At 41.3% G+C, this 15541-nt stretch overlaps 1 protein-coding gene across 2 annotated transcripts in view; it reads left to right on the top strand.

The window, feature by feature from the left end:
- The first annotated feature begins 599 nt into the window (after positions 1 to 599).
- Positions 600 to 15541, top strand: part of LOC149213476 (uncharacterized) — a 98512-nt gene continuing 83570 nt past the window's right edge. For both annotated transcript variants that reach the window (XR_016250826.1, XM_089392024.1), the window contains exon 1: positions 600 to 1626. Coding sequence is in view for 1 of the 2 variants with exons in the window: in XM_089392024.1 (XP_089248150.1) it covers positions 1339 to 1626 (288 nt within the window). In the remaining variant the exon portion in view is untranslated. The remainder of the gene's footprint in view (positions 1627 to 15541) is intronic.

The raw sequence follows: 15541 nt of genomic DNA, 5'->3' as shown, positions 1-15541 counted from the left end.
ATTTACATTTTTACTTTTACTTATTAAAATGTTGAAGAAAACATAAATAATGGGCAACTTCTCTAAATGTATTTGCATTCTTTATACAAATACTTGCTTAAATTACACTGGGTAACTATCCACATGACAAAATGTTGTTGCAATAACAATCATTATTATAACACTTAGTAGATAAAAACTTTTAAATATTTTTAATATAATTTTTATATCTCACAATTTTTAAAACCAAATAAAAAAACCAATTTACCTTTTTTTTAAATTCAAAATATTTATTTTTTCCAAAATAAATATTAAACTAAATCCAGACTTACCTTTACTTCAAAAAAGATTCTACCAAATTTTATAAAAATCATACCAATATTTTCTAAGCAAAAACTACACATACTTAAACTAAGGCCATCTCAAATATGTTACCTCTCTTTATCTAATGACTGCCAAAACTAACCGTCCATAATATAATGAAAGCATAGCACTAGCAATAATATAATGATAGCATAGCATTAGTAATGATTATATGTTCCCAGATGGTCTAAAATCAAGTCTCCATAATATAATGAGTAGCTAAGTTGGTTGAAACCCCGCCTATCCACCAAGGTTAATTGGGCCCTAAATTCAGTTATTCTTTACCATGCCGGTTTCGAACATTTCATCTTTTGAACGCTTTATTCACCGTGCAATGCCAAAAATGATAAGCCCGCTCGTTTCAAATTTTTTTTACGGGAAAGCTCAAAATCGTCTGTTTCCGCGCATGCAGCAGAAACCAGCGGTGAAGATTGTGCTTTCATACTGGACAAAATCACAAGATTTCAAGAAATTTGCTCGCAAAATAGGTCAAACTCATAAGATCTAAGCAAAATTGATCGAAAAACAGCTCCCTGCAGCGGACTTTGCTCAGGCAGGAACGATGGTTGTGCGCTTTGACGAATTTTACTTGAAACAGCGGTGAAATCGTCTGATCGTCAGGTTATTTATGATGATATTTTGATACGGAAAGTAATCGGCCAAAATTACTTAAAAAGAGGAACTCTAGCTGTCAATGCCAATGAGTGAGTTTCCAAGAATCCTGCTCTTTTGCTGTTCATGAATTCGGACGAAATGTAGTGAAGGGAAGAAATGCTCAAATGTTTATAACATAATTTAGGCCTTAATAAATAAGAAGATTCGACCAGAAATAGTAGAGCAGGTATAAGTGGAAGCTTAGCTGAACTGAGCTTTGTCCTGGTTCTGCTGGCTCTGAAAGAGCAAAAGAAAGAACAAGAATATCTTTTCAGGGCAGGTAGCCTGTGACTTCTTTTAACTCTGAAATTCAGCAGATTTGCCCATTCACCCTGGTGGAGAATGAATATCTCATCCCAGCGGAGTGAACAGGATTCGGATACAGAAAATCCATCTGAAATGGGAAATCCCTTCAGAGTATTTCAATCCTCCAATCCAGTGAACTCTGCAGGTGCCTACGGATGCTTGCGTCAAACAGAATGTTGTACACCAAAAGGCAGACAATTTCATAGCAATAGGTTTAATAGTCCAGCGCATAGCAGAAATCAGTTTTCCCTTGAAAGTACTCCCTGTTCAAAGCTGGTTACAGGCAGCGGCTATGGTATTCATTCAACTTCTTCACAAAAGCAGGTATGCAGTCTTAGATTCCCTTGTTAGAACTGCCGTTGTTGCTTGAACAATCATAAAATCTATTCTTGGATTAAAGAGCTATAGATGCGGGTGTATATTTTATCTTCCCGCATGCTCTGCCCTTCCGATAACTTTAAGTTCTTTGGATGGGGAACGGTTAGTTTGCTATTGACAGAGTACATTATGCTCTGAATGTACCTCTGGAAAAAGAATTGAATGATTACATATGCAGTTGTTGCTTTTGTGTTGGCATAATTATGTTGGTTAGGATAGGCAAAAACCTGGACATTTTGAGAATGCGCGTATCTTTTCATTTCCGTAAATCTATTTTGAAAAGCCGTTGATCACTAGATTTGAACTGTAGATCCATGTAATATTACAGGACAATAGAAGGGGAGTCACTGAGCAGAGATTCATGATCCTAAATTGGAAATGTAGATCCATGTAACATTTCAGGACGATAAAAGGGGAATCAGTGAACATAGGTTTGAACCGATGATTACTAGATTTGAAATTTGAACTGTAGATCCATGTGCAGGATGATAAAATGTTGGTATTTAGAGCTTGTAAATATTAAAATAGAGTAGAGATATAATGATAAGATTCAGAATCATATATACAAAATACGAAATTTACGTGGTAAAGCCTTAACAGTTTATCAGGAAAACATTCATGGGCAAGGGTAAGGTATTTTATTAATCAAAAAGAATTTTACAATCAGGATTACAGCCGCTTCAACTCTCGGGCTTCATTGATATGTGATTACAGCCCCTTCAACTCTCGGGCTTCATTGATATATTGAAGTAGGCAGCGTTACATTTGTTATGAAAACTATCACTTGTAAACCAACACCATTAAGTAACCACAAAATTAACTTGAGTAAATTTAGGTTCTTACATTTTCTTTTAACGAATTGTTGTCACATTCTAACAATCTCCACCTTGACAACAATTTACCTGATACCTTGCCCAAGCTCATTCATCAACTTTTATGTAAGCCAAGAGAAGCTGAACACCACCACAACTTTTCTAACAACAATGGTTTTGTAAACATGTTTGCATAGTTTTCTTTTGCGGTCATTTCTAAAATCTACTTCATCGCCATTAATGACCTGTTTTACAAAATGATACTTAACATCAATATGCTTAGTCTTACTATGAAAATCTATATTTGCAGCTAAATGGATAACCCTTTGACTATCACAGAATACAATTAAGCTATTTTGTGCTCTTCCAAGCTCACCCAGAAGACCCTTCAACCAAATTGCCTCTTTGCAATCATGTGAGACAACGATATATTCTACCTCTGTAGTGGATAAAGCAACTGTTTCTTAAAGCTTTGACATCAAACTAATAGATCCTCCTACAATAGTAAAGACACAACCTAAAGTAGACCTCCTCTTGTTCAAATCACTTGCAAAATTTGAATCAACATAACCACATACAAAATCACTACTATCGTTAAAGGTGATGCAATAATCACTTGTGCCTCTAAGATACTGAAGCACCCATTTCATTGCATTCCAATGTTCTCTTCCTAGATTTGCCATGTACCTGTTGACAACACCCACTGCATGTGAAATATCTGGTTTGGTACATACCATTGCATACATCAGACTTCCTATTGCATTAACATGTGGTACACAAAATATATAGTTTTTTTCTTCCTCACTACTAGGACATAAACCCGAAGAAAGCTTATAACATGAAGTGAAAGGAATATTTACAGGTTTCACATTATTCATCCCGAATTTTACAAGTATTTTTTCAACATACTTCTATTGTGAAAACCTGAGCTTACCATTTTTTTGTCTCTGTGTATTTCAATGCCCAAGATTTGTTTTGCTGCTCCTAGATCCTTCATATCAAAGGTCCTAGCCATTTGAGCCTTCAACCTATTGATCTCGTCCATGCTTTTGCTTGCAACAAACATATCGTCAACATATAACACCAAGATAATGAATATACCATTCAAACTTTTGAAGTACATACAATGGTCATACTCACTTCTAGTATAATTTTGGCTCATCATGAAGGAATCAAACTTCTTGTACCATTGTGTAGGAGATTGCTTCAGGATTTACAATGATTTCTTGGGCTTGCAAATTAACCTCCTGTTGCGATGTCGCACAAAATCTTTTGGCTATTCCATGTATCATTCAAATCTCTATGTAAAAATGTTGTTTTAACATCTAATTGCTCGAACTCCAAATCAAGCAAGGGAATAAGTGCCAACACAATACGAGTTGATACAAGCTTAACGACTGGCGAAAATATTTTCATGGAAATCTATACCTTCCATCTAAGATTAACCTTTTGCGACTAGTCTGGCTTTATACCTTTCAACATTTTTTTTGTATGTTAGGCATTGATGAGGCTACATCATGGTCATGTCCAATAATAACACCCGTATAGGGCGGGGAATTGAACCAGTGACTTAGCATCTAGGAGTGCCTTAACAACACATCTGATCATCATCTATCCAAAACCCCGTGGACTTATACCTTTCAATATTGCGATCAACGCTTTTATTCAATTTGTAGACCCACTTACACCTAACGACCTTTCTATCTTTAGGAAGTTCTACTAGGTCTCAAGTTTTTTTCTCCACGACATCCATCTCTTCTTTCATTGTCACCTTCCATTTGGCATTGTTGATATCATCTATTGCTTCTTGACAACAAGAACATTCACCGTTGTTTTTTTTTTAACAATGTCGTCTACTCATATATTATAAAACCAACAGTCCAGTATTCTGGTACAAAAGAGGGTGATTTCGGGAGCTGAGGTTCAAAATTGGGTTCGCAGACCCATAGTCCTCGTAGCTTCTATTGATTAAAGACAAAACTAGAAATAAACGGCTATATTGCCTGACAAATGATCCTCCTAACCAACGAAATTTACAATGCATAAGATTCAGGGGGAGTGCTGGGTAACCGAGTCATCCGGGAGAGGCCCTCTCCTGCTTACTCTAGTTGAGGCTTCGGCCTGCTGGCTTTCGGTGAGGGAGCGGAGATGATCTATGGCAGCTTCCATGTGTATGCAGCGGTCCTTTAAATCTTCGATTTCTCTCTTCCTTTTCTCCAATTTTTTTCGCTTGGAATTTCTGTCAGCATGGTAATCCTCGGTCAGCTCCTTTACCTGTTTGTTCAGTGCATTTATCATGATGACATGCGCTTTGCACATGTTACAATCCTTATTGTTGAAGATGTTTCCCATTGAGTTCCTGGCCTGAGCCTGATTAGCAGGTTGGTTGTGCTGGTCCGCCATTCTGAAGTGGAGTTCTAAATCAGCTGTGCCCCGAGGAATTTCTGAAGTGGCAGTGGGCGTGAGGGCTATCCCACTGGTCTGCTTGCTCGCTGAGTTATTTGCCAAGGACCTCGGAACAGAACTGAGGACAAAAACCAGACTGTTAGCATAAATAATAGCACTATAATGGGGAAAAACGGTTACCCAGGATTGAGCAGCTGCGATCCGAGTCGAGTTGAGCGTCTTCAAACTTTGCCTGAGGTTTAGGAGAGCGCTGGAGTCTCTAAGAAACTGGAAATCTTGGTTGCTAACCGAGAGGAGCTCGGTGTTGTCTGTGAGCAAGAAACTGCCCTTTTGATCCTGTGATGGTCCTTCTAACTGAATCTCCCTCCTGTAGAGAACCCTTCGCCTCTGTCTCTGAATCCCATGAGTTGTGATAGTCCTGAAGGAGTCGCTGTCTTTTATAAGAACAAAGAGGGCTCGCTCATGCTTGTGACGAGCGTTGGTGAATCTATTTTTGAAGTCCGAGAGATCGCTGTGGCTGCTTTTTACATGTCCTTGAGGCCTGACTCCAGCATGGGCGTGATCGCTTCCTGAGATCTTGTCTGGATTGATATTTGTGAGGATCCCCATCGTGCCTGGCTTCCTCGAATCCGATGGCCGGTGCACTGTCCCAAGTCGCCCGTTTTGACAGTCGAGGAGGATATGGAATGATGTAGCTAGGGTGATTTCAAAACAGCAGCTTTGATACAAATGCCTGAGGTGACCCATTGTCCTGTGCGAAGGCAGGGCTTCTTTACTAAGGAATATCCCTGTCATATATTTCATTATTTTCCTTAACCTGACCCGTGATTCTTCCCGTGGCTTTGTTTGCCTGCTCGTCGGCTTCCACATTGTTGTTTCTTAATACGTGTTTGTAAGTCACTTTGCTGATGCCCTTGATCTGATCCATTATTCTGCCTCTGATTCTGTTTAAGGCGATTTGTCTGAAGTCTTTTCCAGAGTTCATTGCTGCAATGATGATCGCTGAGTCTCCCACGACTAAAAGGTTTTGAATGCCTTTCTTCTGGGCGATGGAGGTCCCCAACAGAAGGCTATAGGCCTCAGCCTTATTATTCGTCATGCTGCCTAGACCCCACTCGTAAGTAACTATTATTTTCCCTTGGGGGTCTTTTATTATTCCCCCAGCTCCAGCTCTGCCTGGGTTATTTTTTGAAGCCCCGTCAAAGAAGAGCGTGAACCTCTGTTGGTTTTGAATCCATCTGTGGATTTCCTCCTTTGACCCTCTGAGTTTCCAATCATTCTGCCCTGCTCCTATTCTTGTTATGTTTTTTGTTCTTGTTTTGCAATTGAATCTCCCTATCCATTCCTTTACCCTATCCTCTTTGTAATCCGGGTCTGCCTGAGAAATCCCATTAGCTTCAATAGTTTCAGCGATAAGAGCAGTTGTTTTAGCCAGAATGCTATTAATCTTTGGTTTCTTGTTTTTGAATATACATTCGTTCCTGGCTAACCATAACTGCCAGCAGAGGTTTGAAGGGATGCTGGTCCATATCCTCTTAGCTAAATTCATGTTCTTGCTGGCGTAAGGGAAGGTTTTCCCCCAACCTTTCTGAAGGAGGTAGGTCTGATTGGGAAGATCTCCAATAGTTATGGGGCTGGTTATGAGTTTCCAGCAGGACCTTGCAACTGGGCAATCAATGAATAGGTGGTTGATGGTTTCTTCCGCCTCCCTGCACATGTAACAAAGAGATGGACCCTGAATTCCTTTCTTCCTAAGGTTTTCTGCTGTCAAGATTTTGCCATGAAGCAAGGTCCAATTGAAAAATTTTATCTTAGGAAGGCTTTCAATTCTCCATGCTGCTTTGTGTAGATGCCAATTATTGTTTGCCATTGAGTTTTGGAGTGCCTTGTAACCTTCTTTCACTGTGTAATTGCCTCCGGTTGGATCCCAAACATAGTTATCCTCTTTCTCTTTGGATGTGGGAGCTAAACCTGTGAGAGAGAGCTTGAGGTCTTTCCATAGGTTCTCCAAACCTGTAGGTAGTTGCAAAGTTTTCCATCCTTTCCAACTGTTTTGATCCCAGAGTGATATGTCGGAAAGAGTTTCAAGGTTGGCTTCTGACATCCACTGCTGCAGAGGTCTGAGATTGGTGGAGTTTTCCTTTGCTTCGGTACCCATAATTCTATCCTTCCACACATTGATATGCTTGCCATTACCTGGGACTGTGGAGATGTGAGACTTGAGGAGGGGAAGAGTTTTTTTGATTAATTTCCAAACAGGGGTACATTGTCTATCAGTGATTGTTTCTGAGAGGATGTTGCTGTTGGTCCCATTCAGATATTTCCTTTTGATGATCTCTGTCCACCATGTCCCTTTCTCTTTTAAGATTCTCCATATTAACTTGAATCCCATTGCCATATTTGCCAGCCTAGGTACTCTAATTCCTAGCCCTCCTTTTTCAGCTTCTGAGAATCAGTTCCATATGTTTGTGTATGCTTGAAGGGGCGAGGGTGATGGCAAATTGATAGATAGGGAGGGCTGATAGAATGGCTTTAATGAGAATTGATCTACCCGCCAAGTTAAGCCAGTACATCCCCCAGCTTTGCAGTTTCCCTCTGAGCTTCTCAATAAGCTTGATCCAAACTTCGTTCTTGAGAGCCTCTTTAGCAAGAGGTAGACCTAAGTACATGAAGTGAGACCAATTAGATTGGGCTGGAATTTCCATTATTGTGGAGATTCGTTGAGTTATGTATCTTGGTACATTCCAGGTGTATATCATACACTTATTGTTGTTTAATTTGCCCCCCGAGGCTTGAAGGAAAAGGTCTAGGATGGTCTTGAATCTCCTGGCCATGAGGCTTGATGCACCCCCAATTAATAAAGTGTCGTCTGCAAATAGGGAGTGATTGATCCCTTTTGCTCCTCGGATGATGTCCACTCCTGTTATTTCCTTCAGCTTTCGCTTGTTTTCCAAATGCAAACTCAAAGTTTCTGCCATGATGATGTAGAGGAAAGGAGAAAGAGGGCATCCTTGCCTCAAGCCTCTTGTGCTCTTGAAGGCGCTGCAAGGCCTACCATTGATTAACGGGGCTGTCCAATTTTGTGAGATGCTTTCCATTACCCTGTTAATAAATAGCTCTGAGACACCGAACTTCCCAAGGACATTCCTCAGAAATGTGTGGTTTACCCTGTCAAAGGCATTCGCCATGTCCAGCTTGATTATCATGCCCTTCTCGTTTCTAGCCACGCTACTATGAATCGCCTCCTGTACCAGGATTACATTATCAGTTATATGTCTCTTGGGGAGGAATCCTCCTTGGTTATCCGAGATAAGAGAGGGAAGAATTTTCTTGAGCCTGTTTGCCAGAATCTTGGTGATAATTTTGTAAGAGACATTGCATAATGAAATCGGTCTGAACCTGTCAAAGGATTTGGGATTGGGCTCTTTTGGGATTAACGCTAAATGCGAAGACTTGATACTGCTGCCCATCTTGCATTTTGAGTGGAAATTTTTCACCATTCTTATGTAATCTTTCTTGATGATGTCCCAGTGGGTTTTGTAGAAGCTCACAGTAAAACCATCAGGCCCTGGGGCTTTGTCAAGAGGCATACTATTGACTGACCATTCGATCTCCTCTATAGATATTTCTTTGTCCAGCTCACGATTTTGATCTTCTGAGACCTTTCTCTCTATGATATTGGCGAAATCTGGATTGTCTTGATATAGAGGATCAGCTGTGAGAAGGGATTGGAAGTGCTTAGAAGCAGCCCCCTTGATTTCCTCTTGGTTCGTAAGTTCTTTGCCTTCGAACATTACCCTTTCTATGTTATTTCCTGCCCTCCTCATTTTGAGACTGTTGTGGAAAAACTTAGTGTTTTTATCCCCCGAATTGAGCCATAAACATCTCGACTTCTGCCTAATTTCTTCCTCTTCTTTGCGATGCTGATTGTAAAGTGCTTTGTACAGCTCGCTTTCTTTCTTCTGATCTTCCTCCGTTTCTTGGACAGCTTCCTTTTCCTGATTCCACTGCTCTAAGTTCCTTTGCAATTCATTTTTTTCCTTCTTTTCCTCGATCACGTGGTTTCTTGCCCACTTTTTTATGGCAATCCGCAGTAGCTTGATCTTTGATTCCCAGACAAAGTGGGGGGAGCCTGTTACTTCTGTTGTCCATGCTTCTTTTATCATGGTTTTGAAGTCTTCCCTGGAATCCCAAGCTCTGTTATATTTGAAAGGCAGCGGACCCATGTCTTCACCTTTGTCTAAGTACAACGCCACTGGTTTGTGATCTGAGATGAAGCCCTGTATTATTGTGCTGCGGATCCTCGGGAAGCTGGTGACTGTTCTCTCCTGAACTAAAATTCTGTCAAGTCTCTCTTTGATGTTATTTCTACCTGTTCTTTTGTTTGACCAAGTGTAACGGCCATTTTGAGGGGGTATGTCAATGAGGTTGTGGGTTTGAATAATTTCCTCCAATTTTTCTCTGTAGGGGTCCATCATAAATTTCCCTCCTAGTTTCTCCTCTGCATTTCTTATTAAGTTGAGATCCCCGCCTAGGAAAATGTTCCTCCCCCGGGCAGTCTCAAGATCTTCAGTTAGGGAGTCCCAACATGAAGCTTTGTCCCTGAAGTGTGTGGGAGCATATACGTTGTATATTGTGTATTCCTCCTTCTTGTCGGTGCTTTGCATATCCATTCTGATCCACCATCTGCTTTGCCTGTTGTCCATGAGTCTCCAATTACTTTTGTTCCATATTGCCCCTATGCCTCCTGATGCTCCTATTGCACTCGTGGCTATTCCTTCATATTTTCTAATTCTTATCAGGCTGTTTTGGAATTCTTGTTCACTGATTTTGGTCTCCTGGAGTAGGAGGAAGTCTGGATGTTCTGCTTTGATAAGGTCTCGGACTGCGTTTTCTTTTAGGGAGGAGCCCATCCCCCTACAGTTCCAAGAGACCAAAATCATCATTTACCTGTTTTGATGTGGATCCCACTCTTCTCCTTTGATTTCTCCCCGCTTCCTTTGGTCTTGTCAAGATAGGTGTCCATTGGTTGCTGGGTCCCAGTGGCCATTTCTTTTGCCGCGTTCTCATCTCTTATTTCTTTGTTTGATTTCCTTCCTACTTTTCTCGGAGGGTCTGTGGCTGAGTTGTTTTCCTTTGTTTTATTTCTAGTTAGAATTCGCTCCACTGTTGGAGGGGGAGAGGCCGGGCGGGGAGAAGAGGGGGAGGTTCTGGGGCCCTTGGGGGACGGAGGAGGGGATGGAGGATCCTCTGGAGCCAGGGATTCAAAGGGATTAGAAGAGGAGGGGATGGGAGGCACAGAACTGGATGGGTGCATGGAGGGGAAAGGTGTTTCCGATGAGGGCTCAGCTGATTCCGGGGGAGGGTTTGTCTTTTTTTTTTTTCCTGACTATTTCCCATGCTTCCTCAGGGGCTTCATTATTGCTATTATCTTCTGTTCTAGATTTACTGCATCTATTAGCAAAGTGACCGTATTCATGACATACCTTACATTTGAAGGGGAGCTGCTCGTAGTCCACTTGCTGAATGTGCGTCCACTGGTCTACTTTGAGTTTGATTGCCTCTGGTAAGCCTTTGCCCAGATCTACTTCTACGCATATCCTCGCACAAGCATACATATTCTCCTTTGGCTCCGATCTGTCTACATATTTCCCTACTGCGTTCCCGATAGCACGTACAGATTCGTCTCCCCAGCAGTGGAGTGGTAGGTGCGGCAGACGAACCCATACAGGGACCGCATTGGGGACGTCCATTTCTGGATCGAAGTCAGGAGTCCAGCGATTGAGATAAAGTCCTCTGGTGTCCATGAAATAGGGTCCGTTTCTGAAGATGAGATTGCGATCCTCCACTGATTCAAAGAGGAAGGTAAAGAATCCCCTTCCGCAAAACCTTATAGCGATTTTCCCTTGGACCATCGCGTTCCAGTTTCTTTCCACCCAGCGTTGGACCGTGCGGGGGGAAGGCCATAACCCCGTGAACTGTCCAACTAAGCCACGATCTGCAAGAGCCACAGCAGCTCTTCTTGGAAGTGCTGAGGGAAGGGGGACCTCCGGGATTTCGTCCAACTTTTTGACAAACTTTGAGGCTGAAGGACGGATCCTTTCCTTGTTGTTCTCTGGAATGAGAGAGGCGAAGGCTTTCTCCATTTCTGCTTGCTCATGAGAAGGCGGTGCCATAGTTCCACGCAGGGGCTCGCAGATAGATTGCTAGGAGGCCAAGAGGCCCGAAGGAGAAGAAGGCAGGAGGCCTTGAAAAGGAGGAAAAACAGCAGGAGGCCGCAGCCAGCCTCAGGGCTGTCGCGGAAAGGGCAGGAGGCCCGATAGCGGAGAGGGCAGGAGGCCCGATCAAGCAAGAAAAGGCCAGAGGCCCGGGAGCAGAGAGGGCAGGAGGCCCTGGACGAGAGGATCAGGAGCAGAGAGCTGCGGCCCAGCAGCAGGGCTGCCAGGCACAGGCGTGCTCAGGAGGTCAGGGACGCGCCAGGGGGCGGGAGCTCGCTATCCATCTCCGGTCTCTCTTCAAGAACATTCACCGTTGTTAGTAGCCAAAGCAATAGATGAAATAAAATTTGTGTACCTTTTAGGAGAAGTTCTCTCCCTTGTAGATCTTCTTGGTGTTGGTTGTGGAATTTCCACATTTTCCTAAATATCTTCAACATCTATAACTCCTTTATCATCGGAAGCTTCCTCTATTGAAAAGTGTAATTAGGTTCAATTTTCATAATGACATGTGTAAATGTGATTTAATGTTATTGATGTAAAGATGAAAAATAAATTTATCTTTGTAATGTTTGTCTCATGGGTTTCATGAGAAAGCAATTTTATTTTTAGTAATGGCTCCCATTGTGAGCCTATAGGTTTTGTCATCTAGTCAATGTCATGTATGAAGGACCCTTCTTGGGCATGTTACACTTTTGTATGAGTCATTAAATGTGTAGGAAGGCCCTCCAAGACCAAGCAAAGTCTCTTCCTCAAGTCAGCTTCAAGAAGGATAATTATATCTTCACCAAAGGACACGTCAGTTCACCTACATGTCATGTTGGCTAATTAACATGGCAAACAACTACAAATAGGTCACTTGGCCTCATTTTAGAGGAAGGAAATTTGGTGCAGGTTTGAAGTTCGTAAGGGGTGCGAAGGTCATCAAAAGGAGCCTAATCACCAAGCGAGGAAGAAGGGAAGCCTTCCGAAATATTTTTGATCTATTTCAAGGCTGATCTATCCAACAGGTGCTAGATTGTAGGTCTATTCATTGTAGGATTCTCATAGAATTTATCAAGGATCCCCTCATCCCATATGTATCCAAACTTGAAACTTCAAAAGAAATTAATGACAAACTGGTAGATTTGTATTCCGTAAAGACTGCCGGAGAAGTCATCTCATTAAGGCAAGAACTCTACAAGTTGAAGATGTCAAGGGAAGATGGAATAACTTCGCACTTTATGAAGATATTTGAAATCCGGGATCAACTACAAGATATGGGAGAAGTCATGTCTGATAGAGAAATGACTACAGTTGTATTAAATCCACAACCAGAGGAGTGGGGTAACTTTACTTCAAGTATTTATGGGAAGAAAGAAGCTACTCCATTCCAGGATCTATGGCCACTGTGCAAGATTGAAGAATCTAGACTAAAGGCCAAATCTGATGTGGGGGCAAGTGAGCAAAATCAAGAATATGCTGTTATGACAAAAAGAAAGGGAAAATTTGGAAAGTTTGATCCTCAAAAAAAGAAGAAGAACATGGCTAAAATACAATGTTATGAGTGTCAAGAATATGGGCACCATAGGAGAGATTATCATAAGCTCAAGCAGGACAATAACAAAGGAGGAAGAGAAGAAGCCCACATCACCAAGGAAGTGGAGGAAGTTGAAAAGAAGAAATCCAAGGGGGAAGTAATAGATCTCCACTATTCAGATAGTCTTCCTTACCTAAGTTCTTTTCAAGTTCCTAAGTCTTCTGTTGTAAGATATGGCTATCATGATTCACTAAATGGGATGCATCAAGGCATCATAGAAGCATTGAAAGCAAGAGCTTGGGACATCATCATAGAGAAGCATGAAAGATGGTTAGAATCTATGGAAGTCAAGGGTGTAGCTCTTAGGAATCTCATTGGAAGCATACGTGGCAAGGTCATCTAGTTCAAGGTTCATCATACATATGTTAAAAGGAAAACATCTGCTGATGGGGATACTTTAGATCCTCAAGATTCTCTGATGGAATCTTCATTGAAAGGTTCACCGATCATGAGGGGAAGCAAGTGTTTCATCAATAATTCCAAACTTGTGGAATTCATGGGATGATGGTATGATGGATGTAGGTCCCTTATTAAGAGGCAACCTGGAAACAAGTTTCTTACTTGGAATAAACTGTTGAAGAATCTAGGGCAATCAGGTATAGTAGGATTCTTCTAGACTTGATAACAACTCTTTTACAATTTATCTTGTTAGCGTTATCTTCTTCTCTTCTTATTAATGCATGTGCGTTTACTTCATCAAATTGCTACAAAAAACATAAGAACAACAATAGAAGATGTTGGCTCTCTGCCGGGGCAAAACCTCTCTCTCTTAAAGAGGAAAACCAATTCATAATTTTCTCTTATTGAAGCTTCTTATTGATCAATGCCAAACTCTAGACCCTTGACAAGAATATCCTCCAAGCACAAGTCAAGCACTTTCTTCTTCCTGCACTTTGTTTCCCGACACTTCGTCCTCTTTCTTCCGGCACTTTGTCCTCCTTCTTCGTTTTTCGACTAGAGATAGACCTTGTTTATGTGAGCTCTAGAAGAAATACTTATCTTTTATACTTAGTGAGATCCTTCACCTATGGATGCACCTTCCTTCTCTTGACCAACCGAGTTTCTTCTTGATGTGTAGTTGTAGGCTTGATGTGACAACATAGCAGCCCTAGTTTCTCGCATGTGTGGGTGGTTTCCTTGAATATTAGGCTCCTTTGACCTGTGCTTGGGAGAGCCTCTCCTTCGCTTGAGTAGGAGGCCTTATAGGCCTAACTTTCTAGCCAAAACGATAATATATATATGACTGTGATCTTGCTGCTGATGTAACCACAAATTGTCCTCTATTTCTTGCGTGTGTGATTGCTTTTCACCCTAAAAACAATCCCTTCAACTTTGGTTTATACTTCTCCTTCTTCGTTGCACTAGAGGCTCCTTAAACTTGACTTTTCTTCACCTTTTCTCGGCTATCTTTCTTCGCTGATTTCAGAGGTGTGTTAGCTTCTCATTGGATGAGTCGACAACCTTTATATATAGAGGACTGTCCCTCCTTTAGGCCGACTTCATTTTTCTTCTTCGTTTTTGCTCCTTTGAAGATGTCGTTGCATGGAGAGGACTTGTCTTTGCTTGGCGGGATATTCTTTTGACTCTTATACAAATATATACATGGTGTAACATGCCCTTAAGGGTCTTCAACATTTTCTTTTGACTCTCTAACTCACCTATAACACTTTGACATGTGCTAGACCTATTTCAATGAGCAAGGAACTCATTGACAAATATAACAAAAATAATATTTATTTTCTTGAATAAATACAAATATCAAAAGTACATTTATGAAGACCAAACCTAGTTACTTTCTTCAACACTCCCTCTTAACTAGGGAGGTATTCATAAATCATTACAAGGTGTTTGGCTATTTTTCAATCTTGAAGAATTCACATAAGAGAAACCGGATTGGCAATCCATCTGTTATAGCATCATAGTAACCAACATTGTTCATAGCAAGGCCTTGACTAACAACTCTATCTCTCATAAGATCAGAGCACAATGTTGGCGAGACCAATGACTTATAGACACCTTAGTCATTGTCTCTCAAGGTACATACCCACCCGGGTGTTCACTGAGTATGACCTTCTAGGACTATTCTTGTCTTGGGTTCCCAACCCTCAAAGAATATCGATCCTCTTGCCTACTCTTGTCTTGGATGCCCTACACATCCTCAAAGAGTATTAGATGCCAAATGATTACCCAATCCTCCCATTCTTTCTTCCCAAGTGAAGACAAGAATGTTGTGTCTATCTCTTCCTCTTAATTGAGGAAGACATGCCCAAGTTTCCTTTGACAAGGAACTTGCCCAAGCTCCTTTGTAGTTGGGAACTTGTTAGAACTCCCTCTTAATTAGGGACTTGTCCATTCATCAACAACTTCTTTTTCATGGGTCCTTCAGCTGCTTGATCTCCTTCTTTCCTTCGATGTCATGAAGTCTTTGTTTGAACTTCTTCTTGGTAGGGCACTGACCATCGATCACTTTCCTTCCTGGTTTGTCATGTCATTGCTCCCTTCGTGGAAAGTGGCCTTCTTGATATATATATTAGGTCCTTTTGTCATCTGGCTACTCCTTTGTCATCTTGTCTATGCTTCAGAATACTTATCACATGGATGCTTAGTTGTACTTGCTTGTTCCCATACTTTGATTTAGTAGCCCTTCATGACTTCATCCTAATATTGCTTCAACATCAAATGGTGCTTTTGCTGGATGGCTTCTTCATCATGACATCTTTGTAGAGTTGAATTAGTTATCTGCACCTTACTATCTCCAAGGCCTTCATAGGTGTCAAGGGTCCTTTGATCTTTTTCTTCCTTTGTCAGAGTTGTCATGCCTTCTTTCGGGAGATGTCTTTAATGAATCT

Source organism: Pinus tabuliformis, chromosome 1_1, assembly GCF_031772625.1.
Source record: "Pinus tabuliformis cultivar Carrire ecotype Pingquan chromosome 1_1, CPIR1, whole genome shotgun sequence".
Taxonomy (NCBI): Eukaryota; Viridiplantae; Streptophyta; class Pinopsida; order Pinales; family Pinaceae; genus Pinus; species Pinus tabuliformis.
The sequence above is the reverse complement of the archived record's forward strand: the minus strand, read 5'-3'. Positions and strand labels throughout refer to the sequence as shown.